The sequence below is a fragment of the Castanea sativa genome, chromosome 7, assembly GCF_040712315.1.
Source record: "Castanea sativa cultivar Marrone di Chiusa Pesio chromosome 7, ASM4071231v1".
Taxonomy (NCBI): domain Eukaryota; kingdom Viridiplantae; phylum Streptophyta; class Magnoliopsida; order Fagales; family Fagaceae; genus Castanea; species Castanea sativa.
In genome coordinates this window covers 7,822,901-7,839,787 of record NC_134019.1, presented here as the reverse complement: position 1 = coordinate 7,839,787, position 16,887 = coordinate 7,822,901, and the positions used below count along the sequence as shown (strand labels likewise).

At 33.9% G+C, this 16,887-nt stretch overlaps 1 protein-coding gene across 4 annotated transcripts; it reads left to right on the top strand.

The window, feature by feature from the left end:
• Positions 1–2,852: 2,852 nt before the first annotated feature.
• LOC142642755 (cycloartenol synthase 2) lies at positions 2,853–16,663 on the top strand. Of its 4 annotated transcripts, none has more exons than XM_075817172.1 (19): positions 2,853–2,975; positions 3,236–3,443; positions 6,249–6,434; positions 6,684–6,773; positions 6,940–7,134; positions 7,240–7,324; positions 8,235–8,401; positions 9,654–9,842; positions 10,060–10,173; positions 10,307–10,429; positions 10,546–10,668; positions 10,744–10,839; positions 11,161–11,217; positions 12,585–12,631; positions 12,718–12,861; positions 13,004–13,181; positions 14,832–14,912; positions 15,533–15,616; positions 16,225–16,663. In XM_075817172.1, exons 2-19 carry the CDS (start codon positions 3,246–3,248, stop codon positions 16,336–16,338), a joined length of 2,271 nt encoding a protein of 756 aa, XP_075673287.1. In that variant the 5' UTR covers positions 2,853–2,975; positions 3,236–3,245; the 3' UTR covers positions 16,339–16,663. The 4 variants fall into 4 exon arrangements, with proteins under 4 accessions (XP_075673287.1, XP_075673288.1, XP_075673286.1 ...); XM_075817173.1 differs by having other exon boundaries at positions 2,951–2,975; positions 3,239–3,443; XM_075817171.1 differs by lacking the exon at positions 2,853–2,975 and adding an exon at positions 2,986–3,127.
• The last annotated feature ends 224 nt before the right edge of the window (positions 16,664–16,887 follow it).

Below are 16,887 nucleotides of genomic sequence, written 5' to 3'. Positions count from 1 at the left end.
CTCTCTCTTACCAGGTTTTTGGGTTTTTGTTTTTATTTGGGTTTTGAGATATATTATTTTATTGTGTAAAAATATTGTTTTAATGTGTTGTATTGTAAAATAAAAGTTGAGATGCTAAGAGTATCATAAAATTGTATGATATAATTGATAAAGTAGCTTTTTAGAATGGTAAAATAGGATGTGATAGAATTTTGAGATGTGAATGTTCTAAGGGCCGTTATAGGGACATTGGGCCTAGTAATTTATAAATGATGGCCCAAAAAATCTCTTGGGCTAAAAACTCAATCCGAGGACATCAAATGATCTAGGGGTACATGAATGTACCTCGTAAAGAAAATGCTAGGTAAAGATGTGATAACGTGTGAACAAATTATGTTCGAGGAAAGCTTTGTCCTCGGATAGTAAAGCCGAGGTCATAGGAAGAGAGGTTTAATATCCCCAGGGTATGTTATAGAAAATCCTATGGCTACGGGAAGACACGGTACACGTGGAGGACAATAGAAAGGGAGGTGGGATATCTAAGATAAAGCTGCTACCACCACCCACACATTAAAGACTCTGCAATTGATATACTGACCACATTAATGGAGAAATGGGACCTGAGCATGAGGTTTGGAACTTGGTCCCTGATCCTAGAGGACTTCAGGAAAATTGGATGGGACAAGTATCTAAAACCAGCGTTATAACCATAAGGTGGAAGATGAGAATGTGGAAAAGAGGAAGTATAAATAAGAAAAAAGACCTTCGAAAGAAATGAGGCTTTTTCTTTAAAAAGAGAAAGAATAATGTAAACCATTGTAATCGACCTTAAGAAGCAATATTATAAACTATCCTCGGATTGTGTCCGAGGAGGAGCTTTCATTCATATTATTATAGATAACTCCTTATTGTGCCATTGGGCCAAAAACCTTTTCTTTCTTTATTGTTTAAACCACTTTTGAAATCTAAATATCAAGCCCACTCTCTACAAATTTATTGTAAAAAGGCCTTTCAAGCCCTTTCCCTTTTGATTGTGGATCGGGAGTTCGAATTGTGTCCTTACAGCCGTAATTGTAACACCACATTTATGAGTCATAAACTATGGGGCCCCCCAGAAGAAAAGCCATAGTGAATTTAGAAAGCGACCTTTGCCATAAACTCTCTTATATTTTTCTTAAAAGATTTTGGTAGACAAGACAACAACAAACAGTCCCTACCCTTTAGGGCCTACATCTTTGCCGCAAGTCCCGCAATAATGTGGCTGACTGTATAAGTAGCGTAGAAAAAAAAATTGTTTTTATGTAAAAGTGGGAAAAATCTCTCATGCTCTAGGCGCATGAAACCTACCTCTTACACGCAGGTCTCGTACGCCAAACACATGAGATATCAACTCATAAAAGTAATGGATAAGAGTAAAGGATACAACCAATTACAATTTACAAAAATGACATGATAAAAGGAAAAATTATTAGCTAAGGTGATATGGTGCTTTAGTATTTCACATTCGTAGTGTGGTCCACTATAAATTTAATTAGTGGCCCTCACTAGAGAGTACTATAGAGTACAAAGTACTTAATAATTACTTGATAAATGTTGTGGTCTTACCATTATTCTTGATTTTTTGTTTTATCAATTTACTAGTATGTAACTCATGCAAATACGCATTTTAAATTAAACATAATTTTTATTATAAAAATATAAATAATTAGTCAAATTATTAAAAAAATAGCATATAACACATGTATACATTCAAAATTAAACACAATTTTGATAGTAAAAATATAAATAATTAGTCAAATTATTTTTTTTAAAGTAAACGTAATTAGTTACATATTAAAATTCTTACCTAAATTTAATACTACTTATGATAATTTTTATCTAATTTTTAATAAAATAGAACGTGTAGTGATAATTGTTGTGTGATGATTTTTATTGAGTGTATGTGATTTTTTTTTATTTTTTATAATTCATTAATATTAGATGCTTAATATTTTGTACTCATTAACTCACTTAGCACAAAAATAAAAAAATTTAAGTGAACATATAGCACAAACTTAAGTGGATAATTATGGTGTGGTCCCCGTATAAATTTAGACACATGGTGCAAAATTGGATTTTAATTTCGAATTCTAATTGATATTTTTATGTGTTTTACCTATTAATATATGTATGTATATACAGACACACACACATACACACATATATATATTGGTCAGAGAAATACTATATCCACAGTATTTTCACAACAAAACATAAATGTTAATTGTAGACAAAAAAGAGTCATTTTAGTGATGGGATCAAATTAGTACCGATTAAAATTTACCATCTAGAATTTATTTTAATAATGTTGTAAAAATATTATAGATGTACATTTTTTGGTCAATTTGCATGAATAGAATTGAGTAAAAAATGTGGCAAATATTAGCCTCTTTTTTTTTTTTCCAAAGTAATAATCTTTAGTCACATTTTTATATGTCCTCTTTAAGTATTACTCATGTAAATTAATAAGAGTCATGTCAACAGATTTCCTCAAGATAATGGTTAATAAATCATTCAAAAAAAACTTATATCACTTTGATTGAAAATTAAAAAACTGTTAAAATACTAACTACTTTTTTTCTTCTTTTTCTATACAAATTTTATTAAAATATTCCATTAACAAATGCCTTAATGCATTCATTGACTTTTCCCAAATAGACAGGAGACCGAGAGTAGGATTACCCCCATTAGCCTTCCCCCACCTATTTTTTTTCAATATATATATATATATATATATTTTTTTTTTTTTCAATAAAAAGAAAAAAAGTCGGCACTCTTTAATATCGAGTAATTCTTATCTCGAAATCGGTTTTATTCAAGAGCCTTGTACGTATTTTGTGTCTGTTTGCATGCTATTGCTCCGTCTCTCTCTCTAGCCTTTCGCATTGCTATAAATTAGATCCTCCGCCTTTCTTTTCTTTCTATCCGTTTTTGAAAAAAAAAAGACAAATCAATTGGTAATGCCTTTTGTCTTTTCCTCTCTCTCTCTCTCTCTCATGCTTTTTGTTTTTCTTTCATTTTCTCGAGAACCAAACTCTCTTTAACTTTCTCTTGATTTTTTCTTTCTCTCTCGTTCGCATTCACATTCCTTTTTCGATTACTGGAAAAAGTAAAACGCGAAAACTCTCTCCATTGTCAATTTCTTTTTCACGCTCTTATCGAAACTTTGTTTCTCCGAGTTGCATTGCTGATTGTTTGTTTGTTGCGTTGTGCGTAGTAGCGGAAAAATGTGGAAGCTGAAGATCGCGGAGGGAGGGAGTCCATGGCTGAGGACGCTGAACGGTCACGTAGGACGACAAGTTTGGGAGTTCGATCCCAAGCTCGGATCGCCGGAAGAGCTCGCCGAGATCGAGTCGGCTCGCGAGAATTTCACCAACAATCGCTTCCACAAAAAGCACAGCTCAGATCTAATTATGCGCATTCAGGTATATTCAAATGAATATTTGCATGTATTTATCATTGTGATTGAGTTTTTTTTTTTGTTTTTTTTATTTATGAATATTGAAATTCTGCTTGTTTCGAAAATGAATTTCTTTTGAGTATAAATTTTCTTATTAACTGTTAGTCTTTTTAATAATTTAAAATGAATTTGACAATTTCTCTATTTATTTATGAATTTTTTTAGGGAATATTCGATTAGGAATGCTCGTACTTTACAGAAATTGTAGAAAATTATATATATAATAGATATATGTATGTATGTATGTATGTATTTAAGTATGTAAGTATGTATGTATGTATGTATGTATGTATTCACAATCAGAAATTGCAGAAATTGAATTGTGATAGAGTGATTTTGGTTCGTGTGCGGTTTGATAAATGTTAATATGATCTGAACTTAGAGAGAGAGAGAGAGTTTGCCTTATTAGGCAGTTGGTGGTTGTTTACTTGTTAGTTGTTAAACTACTTGATTGAGTTTACGTGTTGGTTAGATCATCGCAGTTGTGTGACTGTGACAAGAACTCAATTCGAATTAGAGATGGTGTCTTAGTTAGATGATTTTTAAATTAATTGTTTTTTAATGGTTCAGTATCATAGTCATTAATGCTTTGGTCAGCAAGTTGAAGATTCATAATCATAGAGTCAACAATTGTAGGGACAGGAACTCTTAACACTATTATGAATCTATGATAGTTTTTTTTTTTTTTGGTTTTCTTATTTCTTCAAAAACTTTTCTAGTTGTTCACATCGTTATTGCTAAAATTTTGTTTGTGAGTGGTGACTTCTAATTCCCATATCCAAATTTTGTTTGTGTGGTGATTTACTATCTAGTGTTAGAATGATGAAAGTTCCCATTTGCTAACATCTTAAGTTTTTGAGACAACGGGTAATTTATCATGTATTAGAGCAGGTGGTCCTATTTTGAAAAGCTATCTTCACTCTACCCTAAATTATATTATAATAAATCAGATATGCTTTGTTATTTAAATAAACTTCAAAATAATTAATATTCTGCAATAATTTCTCTCATGCCTTAGTTGTTGGTGATAAAGCTACTTATCAAAAAAAAAATAATAATAATTTTTTTGCTGATAAAGCTTTAAAGATTTAAAAAAAAAAAAAATGCGGGACAAGGGGGGCCACAGTACTTGTATGCTGATCATGATTCATGCAGGTCAGTATTAACCAGTACAGTGTGAACCTCATGAAGTCAAAATAAATTTCCTCTAAGCAATGACAGACGAGTTTGGACCTGCTCTATATCATACAAGTAATAAAATAATTGACATATTTTTATATGATTTTCTATGACAAGCAATAAATTTACTAGAAAAAGAAGGAAAGGAGAAGGAGGGGGGGGGGGGAGTAGTTCCAGCTCCAAGTACAATAAGTGTTTTTGAAAGAAATGACATGAACCAATTATTTGCTACACAACCACTATCCTTAGGGTGTTGTATTACACAAACAATTTATTTATTTATTATGACATGAACAAGGTTAATTTACATATCTTGTGCTTTTTGGTCTTTCACTTTTAGATGTATGTTGATTGAACCATATATGTCATTTGATCACAACTATAACGTTTATGTACTTTTACAAAGCACAAGAGAATTATATAAAATATTAAGTTTAAACTTTCTATGACTAGATCATTATGATATTGACCATTGATAATTTTTTTTCAATTTACTGTATAAAAATTTTAAGAATTGAAATAACCTAGGTAAAATTTGAACTTACAAACATTATACAATTGCACTTACCTAATGGGTAAAGTATACAAATTTTGAGTTATTATTAATTTTTATTATTTGTTACGAATATTTTTATTAGAAGTTATGAGATATTATATTTGAAAACTGTGCGCTTTACTTCAATCAAGTGCACGCTTGCGTTTTGCACCTAGGCTTTACGAGGCCTATGCTTAAGTGCACTTGACGCTTTTACCAACATGTCTAGAGATTACAACTTAAGACTTAAATAATGTAAGACATATGATTGTGGCTTTCATGTTGCGTTTTCTCGGGTCAATTGATTTTCATTCACAAGAAGTGTCCAAGTTTCTTGAAAGAAGAGAAGAAAATTCCTTGTTTCTATCATCAGATTGCGGAAAGATATCTTCTTGAGTTCTTGATGTAACAAACAAACCAAATAGCACCTACAAGACTGTGTTCACTGTTCAATGAGGTCATTAATCATTCAGGGTTTTTTGTGGATGGATTAATTGAATTAATCAAATGAATTATATAAATCAATCTATTTGAATGTGGATTATTCTCAGTGAATATAAAGAGATATTCAATTGGCATCTTATATGTGGTAATTTTGGCAATTAGCCATGTGGTTCTCCTTCCACATCTTATATGTGGTCTAATATGATTGAAGAAAATCAATGTAAAGATATAACTTTTTTTTCTTAGTTTTTTCATTAGTAATGAATGACATGAAATTTCACATGCTTCCCTAATAAAAATAGCAAAAAAGGGCATACATTGGTAAATATCTGGCTCTTTGAAGTGTTTTTGTTCTTCTGGTGTGTCCTATGGCCTTGGATCAAATGCATCTCATCTTCCATCTTGGGCAGAGATTGAATTATAGGCTCACTATTGTATTGGTGCTTTGTTATTTTTTGCCTTAAAAAAAGTGCTCTACTGCGTTGGGACGTGAGAATAACAAATGAGATTATTAGTACTCTGGTAATTGCATGAAAGCCATATGTTAAGTTCTTTGATACTTGATATTCATCATTTATATTTAACCATTGGCCTTTCCTTACTTGAATACAGTTTTCCAAGGAAAACCCACGTGATATAGTTCTACCCCAAGTCAAAGTAAAGGAAACAGAAGATGTTAAAGAGGAGATGGTGACAAAGACGTTAAGAAGGGCTATAAGTTTCTATTCAACGATCCAAGCCCATGATGGACATTGGCCAGGGGACTATGGAGGTCCTATGTTTCTTTTGCCTGGCTTGGTAAGTGCTAATCTTACCACCAGCGCCTCTTTTGTTGTAGAAGATATTCTAACGACCTCATAAGTTCTGTGGTTGGTAATCATCGCGATACAATTGTATTTTGCCTTCAGAAAATGTATGAGGGGTGTCAAAGTTAATTGTCTTCTTTATAATACCTTTTTTCTTGATATATATCTTCTTTTTATAATTTTCTGCAAAAGAAATAATCATGTTATTCTTGACATACTTTTTTCCTGTATAATGGATTAGGTAATTACTTTGTCTGTCACTGGAGCACTAAATGCAGTTTTATCTGAAGAACATAAAAAGGAAATGTGCCGTTATATCTACAATCATCAGGTAAGGACAATTTTCTACAATGTCACAAGTACAGCTTATCCTGACTTTTCCTGTATTAAATGTTGTCAGTTTCTTAGTTATTTTCAGTTGTTTGTTAAAGTCTTTCCTTTGTAGAGTCTTGCACTTGGACCAAAAACCATCTTAATGTAAAGATATGTAAGTGCAGAATCAAGATGGTGGGTGGGGACTGCACATTGAGGGCCCGAGTACCATGTTTGGTACGGTCTTAAGCTATGTTACATTAAGGTTGCTTGGTGAAGGAGCTAATGATGGGCAAGGAGCGATTGAGAGAGGGCGTACCTGGATTCTGAGCCATGGCAGTGCTACTGCGATAACATCATGGGGGAAGATGTGGCTTTCAGTTGAGATTTTATCCTTTATATTTTCAGTTTAAACAATGAACTTGATGTTTGCTGGTGATCTAGGGCATTTGCTTAGTTCCTTTTGTATTGCTTATTGGTAATAGGTACTTGGAGCATTTGAATGGTCTGGCAATAATCCCCTTCCCCCTGAGATATGGCTTCTTCCTTACTTGCTCCCAGTTCATCCAGGTAAACAACCATTTATTATTACTTTATACAAACAAACACTAATATGGCTTTATTTATAAAAAAGAGGATAAATGGGTCTTATACTTATTTCCAAATCACAGTTGATTACTTGAGTTTTTCTTCTAGAAGTTCTATGCACTAAGGTTATGTACATTGCTTTGGGACTAGTATTTATTTGACATGGTGTTGATATTCAAATTTATAACTGGAAATTTGATTTGAAGTTTATTAACTTTAATGGTTCTAAAATTAATTTGATTATTTTCTATTGATATCATTAGAATGTGGTGCTGATGATTGAAATCATTAATCTAAATCAAATGAACTGAGTTTGTTTTTGAGGGATGAAAATGATGATTTTGAGCTGAACAAGACCAGAATTCAGTTGCTAATGAGCTCTGGCTCAAATGGCACTTCCTCCTCCCTCAATAAAGGGATGGAGGTAAGGTCTTGGGTCCCAGACTGATGGGGTACATGTGTAACTTACTTTTTTATTTTTATAAATGGGTACATGTGCAACTTACCACTAAGACAAAGGTCACCAGACTCAGTTTTGTGAGAAATTAGAGTCTATGACGTATATATTGATTATTTCTCCTTTTTTTTGTTCTGCATCCTATTTTAGCATCTTCCTCATGCTGTGGTTTGTTGATTAGCCCCCCCCCTCCCCCCCCCCCCCCCAAAAAAAAAACCCTTCTCTGACATACTTGTCAGTTTTTCCCAAAAGATTCTTGCACAAATTGCAACTGGGATGAATGCAACTATCCTTAGCCTTTATGGTTGTCCTTTGCTTTTGCATTGTATGGTGATTTCATTTGTCAAAAAACTTGAAGTGAACTTGGTTTCTGAGTGACGTATGTAACAAGTGCATTATTCTTGCACCAAAATTAATTTTCATTCCACTCTGCAGGAAGGATGTGGTGTCACTGCCGGATGGTCTATTTGCCAATGTCATACTTATATGGGAAGAGATTTGTAGGTCCAATTACACCAACAGTTTTGTCTTTGAGGAAGGAGCTCTATAATGTCCCCTATCATGAAATAGATTGGAATGAGGCACGCAGCCTATGTGCAAAGGTTGGTCAAAATGTTATTTTTATCCGGTCAAATCTAAGCTTGTCATGTAAAGATACATTTTTAATTCTTTGCATTACTTTGCACTCTTCTCTGCACCTTATTGAGAATTCTAGAAGAAATTTTGATGATTTTTTAAAAGATCTGTATCTTTAAAATTCCTATAATTACAGACTTTAACCATTGTGTTGAAACTCCATGCATCATTACTTGCTCACAAATGTATCAACAGCCAATTCTTGCATTGGACTTCTCAACATAAGAATGTTGAGAATTTTGTTTTATAAGTAAAATATTTTATTTCAAAGCAAAGAATAGCTTAAAATGGTGAGCTTCTATAAACAATTACAAACAAACGTTCATATGATCCAAAATATCAACAACAGAGTTCCATGACACCCCCCCCCCCTCCCCCTGCCGAATTGGAGTGCAATATATTTTTATAAGTGCCAACTGTAGCACAATATTCAAAAAAAGATCTCAAAAAACTATTATTAATATCTTCCATTGAGTTCTCTTCATCTTCAAAAGTCCTGTGGTTTCTCTCTCTCCAAATGGTCCACATGATGCAATTAGGAGTTGCTTGCCAAATGAGGTTTCAATGACTGCCAAATTCTCCTCTCCATGAAAACAGAAAGTCACTTGTGTTGGCATCACCCCTATCACTCCAAAGGCTGTAAATGCAAAAGATCATAACTCATGGGCTATAGGGAATGTAGATAGAGCCACCAGTCTCAAATACTCATAAAGGATTATATACTAAACCACCCTGAGAAAGTAACTTGGATTGTTTTCTATCAACCCTTTTCGTGTTTTAGGTTGAATTCTTAATTGTGGTATAAACGATGTATTGATACCTAAGTTGTGAATACAATCCTTAGTAAAAGTGCCATTGTTTGAGTTTTTTTAATAACATTGTGAACTCATTGAACATGTAAGATCCAGTTTTGGTGGTCACTTCTTTTTGGTACCATGAGAAAGTAATGCATTAAAGTTGACATTCTGTATCCTGTGTGTGATGCATACAAATTTCAGGTATCACAATGAGCTAATTTCTATGGGTTTTGGGTATTCTAAGAACCTTTGCAATAAGGTTGAATGGAGAGACTTTGTGCTTTGGTTCTAATAAAATGCTAAGGAATATGAAAAAGCATAACTCTGTAGTTAATTTTGCTGGTGTTATCAGCTATCAATTTATACTTTCATTTGGATCAGTGCTATGATGGGAAAAGGATTCATTGTTTTCTTTTTGCAGGAAGATTTGTACTACCCACACCCACTGGTGCAGGATGTACTTTGGGCATCTCTTCATAAAGTTGTTGAGCCAGTTTTAATGCGTTGGCCTGGAAAAAAATTGAGAGAAAAGGCTCTTCGCACTGCGATTGAGCACATACACTATGAAGATGAAAATACTCGTTATATTTGCATAGGACCTGTAAACAAGGTATTTTGTCTCAACCGTACTCTTTTTTGGTGTTGAACTTCTATCTGTTAAACAGTAGGGTGAGGTTCTTGCTGTCAGTACTGGCGGTTAATTTATTATTAAGAATTATACAATTTCTTTTGGTTCATAATCTAATCTCTGTATTCCAATTTGAGACAAGGGTTAGGCTTTTTATTTCAATTTGAGAATTATAGTTTGAAGTTACTATAATTTGCAGGTGTTAAATATGCTCTGTTGTTGGGTGGAAGATCCAAATTCAGAAGCTTTTAAGTTGCATCTTCCCAGAATACATGATTATCTGTGGATTGCTGAAGATGGCATGAAAATGCAGGTCCATGTTGTTCCTTTCTATAACCAATTCAAATGTGCAAGTTTCATGAAGTTGCAATTATTAAAATGGTTCATACAACTTGACTGTGGTTATATATCAAAATTTACAGTGCAAACTGATGACTTTGTTGCAGGGTTATAATGGGAGTCAATTATGGGATACTGCTTTTGCTGCTCAAGCAATTATTTCAACCAATCTTTTGGAAGAGTATGGTCCAACTCTCAAAAAAGCACATACATTCATAAAAAAATCGCAGGTGAATTTTTTTCTTCATTTATTAATACTTATTTGTTGTCGAGGGCTTCTTAGTATTGTGATTAATTCAATTCCTTCATCTTTTTCCTTGTTGATTGGTTTTTCTTTGCTCTGAAGGTTTTAGATGATTGCCCAGGCAATCTTGATTTTTGGTATCGCCACATTTCAAAAGGTGCCTGGCCTTTCTCAACTGCCGATCACGGTTGGCCCATCTCAGACTGCACAGCAGAAGGATTGAAAGTAAGAGTTTATTAATCTCAAACTATTTTGTTTGGTTATTTTGTGGGTTATAACTTTTTTCCTTTTATATTTCAGGCTGCCCTTTTATTATCTAAAATTCCAACATATGTTGGTGAACCAATAGATGCAAAGCAATTCTATGACGCTGTAAATGTCATTCTCTCATTACAGGTAGCTTGCACTCTGATAATTTAATTAAATAATTATACTGGTTTAATAGCCAGTGCATCACCAATCATTTCTACTCGATGTGCTGAGCATACCTTCTCTGAAAGTGGTAATATGCGGTCTGAATGTCTATGTGAGGATACTTATGGGTTTACAACTTGGTCATCTGCTAATACTTTAACACACAAACTTTGCAAATTGTATAATGACTAACTTTTGTTAAGCCTTTTCATTCTGCTGCTTGTTCTTGTTTCCATCTGTACACAGTATCAAACATTGTATTTGAGATAATTTTTGATAGGCTATTTTTTATTATCAATGCAGAATGGAGACGGTGGTTTTGCAACATATGAGCTCACAAGATCCTATCAGTGGTTGGAGGTAGCCTCCTTTTAGTTCTTGTTCCCAGTAATGTTTAAGTATCCTTATTTTACTTACTGTATTTTATCCCATTCTAAGGCATGTGGGCAACCATGAGTTACTTTTAATGGTCTCCTTCCTTGAGCAGTACAGTTTTAGGTTGTGTTTATTATAATCAATAAGGTATAAGCGTTCATTCTGTTCTTTTATATATATATATATATGGCTGAGTCTGTTCTTTTTTATGTCTAGATGCTGTGGTTGTTATCTTGTGGGATGTCTTCTTCCCTTTTTTTTTGGGATTACCCATCAAATATGTAGCATGTATGAAATATAGAAAAAGGATGAAACTTTCATATTTGTTCCCCCTTTCAAGTCCAATCTCAAGCTTTCTGATGCATGTTCTTGGTCATTAGTCTTGAGATCTGGAACTTCACGTAAAAATAACGAAGATCATACCCCATTACCATGAGCTTCTTCAGTGGACCTGTTGCTGTTAATGTTTCTATATTGTGCTTCACTGTTGCCTGGCTTATCTTTAAGGATTCAGTTGATCATCACCTTTATTCATTGTTCTCACACAAGTTTATGCTCACTCAATCTTTTTGGTGTTTTATATTTATCAGTTTTAAGTCTTCGTCAATAATCCCTCCTAGGTTGAATTATTAGGGGCTTTGGGTAAACCCAAGGTGTTGTGGGATGTCACTCCTGTTCTATTGTTTTGAGAAAAGAGGGTGCATTAACTTTGGATGGAGTTGTATATAATCAACTGGAGTGAGAAGAGTTCTCTCATTTGAACTAAGTACCTCTTTTTGGAATTTTTCCTTTGGGATAGGGGCTTTATTTTTTCTTTTCTTTTCTTATCCTGTAATTTCTTCTTCTTTTGGGGGATGGAAGGCACTATTTATATCACTTTTTTTTTTCCCTGTTTTGTTGATTTTTCCTTGAATGACTAATGCACTAGGCCCTTAATTCCCCTACTACCCCCACCTCTTTTTTTCTTCAATGTTTGATTTTGAGCTTACGGCTCTTTCGCTAAAAATATCAGGCTAAATCATGTAGTAACAGATTGTATACTTGCATAAAATTTGAATAATTTTACTAGTGTAAAATGGGCTTGATTTTTTGTTTTTTGGGTTAGTGGATGAAGTATTGATGTATTTATTGTCATTTAACACAGTTAAAGGGCAGGAAAATTTTCAATAATTTTCATAGACTATAATTGGAAGAATGAAATCAAGTTGTGTTAACTTGCACACTATAAAATGTGTCATGAGTTTGCCTTATTTGTTATGCATAGAAAACATGCACAGAAACATGTGTTCCATCATTAGTTAAGCTGTAGATCATGGAAAGGTAATATATTCCATCTTGTTCTTTGTCTTCAGTTGATCAACCCTGCAGAAACCTTCGGTGACATTGTTATTGATTATCCGTAAGATATCTACGCTGACTTCAATTAGTTGCTATGTTCTCTTGTGAGATGAATTTAATGTTTGATAATGACTTTAATGGCCGTAGTTATGTGGAATGCACCTCAGCAGCAATTCAAGCTTTGACATTATTTAAGAAATCATATCCCTGGCATCGTCAAGAAGAAATAGAACTATGTATCAAAAGAGCTGTTATGTTCATTGAAAAGATACAAGCATCAGATGGTTCATGGTTTGCTTCTGCATCTATTAGTCCATGAGCTGTGTCTCACTGAATTCTTTGTTGTTTATTCATGTTCAAGTGTGGCAAGTGATTTGCTTTTGCTATATATTTCATGGGTTATTTACCTTTAATATCTGAAAGTGCTGAACAGGTATGGTTCTTGGGGTGTTTGCTTCACCTATGGTACATGGTTTGGGGTAAAAGGGTTGGTGGCTGCTGGAAAGAACTTCAACAATTGCTCTAGTATCCGGAAAGCTTGTGACTTTCTACTGTCTAAGCAGCTTCCTTCAGGTGGCTGGGGAGAGAGCTATCTTTCATGTCAAAACAAGGTAAATTTATTAATTTTTGCATCTGATATAGGGTCCGTTTGGATATAACTTATTTTGCTGAAAACACTGTAGCAAAATAATCTTTAAATGTGTGAATAGTGTCGTGGAATCTATAAACAGTGCATGAACAGTGCACTCTGTCTCCTGCACAGTGAATTCATGTGTGTGAACAGTGCGGTTACTGTTCATACGCGCCGGAGGAAAAAAAAAACGCAAACGTGAAAGAAAAACGTGGATCCAAACAGATACATACTCTTCTTTCCAAAGGCATGCATGAAATTTAATATATCAATCTTACATGTGCCCCAAGAAACCGATAAATTGTCCCCCATTGTTTAACCTAATCTACAAAACCCTCCAATTTAAGCCACACATTTTCAAATTTAAATGATACATTCCCTCTGTTTATCCTATTAACATCAAGCATAATTGGAAAATGGTCATTGGAGTACTCTTCCCGATGTGGTGTAATGAGAAACCTGTCCAATTTGGACATTGATGCTCATGTTTATTGGACCTAGTAAATGTACCAGCTTCAATAAAACTCCATCTGCCCCTAATTTGAAATGAAATCACAAAAATCCCATATGGCTGTGGAAATCCTTTCTGCTTCCACTCTTTTACTAGGAAAATGATTGACTTTAAAATCCCCCCAAATACCCCCCCCCCCCACACACACACACACACAAATCGCCACCGTGTACCCCTGCAAATTTCTGCCACAGTTGTCTTCTTTCCCCAGCTGCATTTGGTCATATATTCCTGAAAAAGCCCAAATGTAGCCATCAACAACGCGTCTAAACTTACAAGAAACAGAAACTGCTCACTGCCTCTTCCAGTTTGTAAAAGACTCTTTTGTCTCATAGTTAAATACCACATGAAGTTACCACTGAGTGCACAAGACCAATTCACAAATTGGTTTCTGCCAATGCTCCTCACTGTTTACCTAGTCAATAACCTAATTTTTGTCTCCTGAAAGCACACAATGTTTCCTTCTAATCCCTTAATTGATTTTTAATACTTTGCCTTTTACCCACATCATTCTTACCACGGACATTCCAAGATGGTATACTGAGCTTGATGAGGATTGTGATAGAGACCCCTATCCCTGAAGCAGTATCCCCACACTGCCTGTTCATTTTCTCCTAATTTTATTCATACTCTGTATCTGACCAACGCTGTTAGTTTCTCTGGATTACAATGCTGGTGAAGCTAATAGCTTCCATCCTTGCTATAATGGTTGATAATGTTGATCCCTTTCCATGTTGAGGCAGAGCCAAGGGCTTCTTAGTGGCCAATGTCCAAAAATTTCAAATCCTCCTTTGTGGTCTTGATAAGTGGGAGGGGGGATTTCTCTCTCAAATTTTGTGGGGTGGCTCCCAAGCTTCTATTTATTTTCTATGTTCAAATTATGCATTTTTCAAATTTTGGATTATAGACTTATTACAAGCGTAAACAATGAGAAAGGAAATTATGTAGTATATTTAACTTGATTGAAATGGTTCTTGATAACATGGATTAGCTTATAAAACCACTAATCTTGGGTGAGAAAACAAAATCCAACGGTGCTCAATGCTGATATTTCTAGATAGGTCATGTCCATCATTATATTAAATGCATTTTCTGTTGCTTTTTCTGTGTTGGCAACAGGTGTATTCAAATTTAGAGGGCAACAGAGCTCATGTTGTAAATACTGCATGGGCTATTTCGGCACTTATAGATGCTGGGCAGGTATGCATCAAGTTTTACTTCATGACCTGTTTTATAGGCAAGGGATTACATAGCTTGTGATTTTAATTGACAATTTTGATTTAATTTACTTATCATATAGCCTCTTTGACCTCCTTTTACTTTTGATAAGAAAGTATATTCATATGTTCTTAGTGCCATTAATAACAGTTTAAGAAAAAATGGAAATTCCTTTTCCTTATAAGAGTATTTGAAGAATATGAGCTTAGTTGATAACGCTTGTGCCACATGTTTTTATTTCCAATGAAATTTTCTAGTGTTGGTAAGGATTTGGATTAGAGTGGGCTCCTTTAGAGTTTCCAATCAGAATTGCATGTGTTGTTTGGCAACCTTTGGCTGTGGGTGAAACTCAAAATTGGGACACATCAAATCCATGTGAACAAAGAAGGATGAAAAGAAAGAGTTCCATTTTCTGAATGATTTGACATGATCTCATTCTTCAATTATGATTCCATAGTTGAGATTTTCCAACTCAACTTGGAATTCCTTGTGATAACTGCAAAAGAGCTGGATTTGGATATGTCTTCTAATAAATACCTTGTGATAGGTTTTATTTTCTTGCACATGCAATTTTTTTTATTCTTGTACTTTTCCGGGACCAGGCTGAGAGGGACCCAACACCACTGCACCAGGCGGCCAAATTTTTGATAAATTCTCAAATGGAGAACGGAGATTTTCCTCAACAGGTAATTCTATAATGTACTTGGTATAGCATGTTTAATCGATTTCCATAAAAACCAGCATCTTACATCATCCTTTCAAAATGTCTGGCGCTTATATCTGGATTGAAGTCGTCGATTATTCTTTTAGACCTAAGTAGGCAGATGGTAAATGGAATGTATATGGCTTCGGCATGTATGTCATCCCTGTTTTCTTTCTTTTTTCCTCTGATTTTTTATGCCCTTCTTTGACCATGATAAATTGCTTATTGTTTCTTTGGTAATTTTCTTTATATATATATTTTCTCTTTGCAATTATAGATTGATAATAGTTAATAGAAACAATTTTCAATGCGTTTCCTTTGGTGGCTTAAAATTGTATTTTAATAAATAAACTTGAAAATCTGGTCTGAAACTTATGCTAGAACTGTGGCACTTTTGAAATTGGGGGTCGAGCTCATGCTACTTTTAAGAACCGAAACTGTGAGTTGAACCCACTATTTTAGATCTTGAAAGCCCTAAGGACACTGGTTTATGAAATATTTCTAAAAGAATTTTATGGAAAAAGAAAAGGTTGCTGTTTATTTACAATGCTAATTTTCTGTTTAATAATACTTATTTTATTTTTATCCCAGGAAATCATGGGGGTCTTCAACAGGAATTGTATGATCACCTACGCTGCTTACAGGAACATATTTCCTATTTGGGCATTGGGAGAATACCGCTGTCGGGTATTGCACACTTCATAAGCCAACATTGCTGTTATTTTCAGTACCATTTTTTAGGAAGTTGAAGTACTTTGTCAGCCTTTTTTTAAAAAAAAAATTAGCTTTCCCTGCTTCCTTCGGACTGTACAAGTAACGAGTTGTAGAAATCACCTGAGCACAAAACAACTCAAAAGAGAAAGGGGTGAAATTTGTAACAAGTTCCTAGGCTCATCTATTCTATATTTCAAATTTACTGATTTGTATGGGGCTTATCTTATTCCCATCAGATCTTAGTAGGGTTTTCTGAGTTGTAAAATAAATATAAATAAATGAATAAATAAAACCTCCTCTTTTTTTGTTTTATTAAGCATATTCGCATCGGTCTATTTAAAATTTACTGTTTATTTTACATTAAGAACCTAATTTTTTATCTTGCATGAATAATTTGCAAAAACACCTACATCAGATCATCTATTATATACTTTCTTTTCTTTAAATAATCAATTTCTATTTATTTTTTTTATCATTATTTCACCTACCCACCACTACCTACATTAAAACACACAATCTCTCTCTCTCTCTCTCTCTCTC

Coding starts and splice junctions, on each gene's coding strand:
- LOC142642755 (XM_075817172.1), top strand. CDS start 3,246: ATGTGGAAGCTGAAGATCGCGGAGGGAGGGAGTCCATGGCTGAGGACG. Junction 10,430..10,545: donor CATTCATAAAAAAATCGCAG/GTGAATTTTTTT, acceptor TTTGCTCTGAAG/GTTTTAGATGATTGCCCAGG. Junction 12,632..12,717: donor GACATTGTTATTGATTATCC/GTAAGATATCTA, acceptor TAATGGCCGTAG/TTATGTGGAATGCACCTCAG.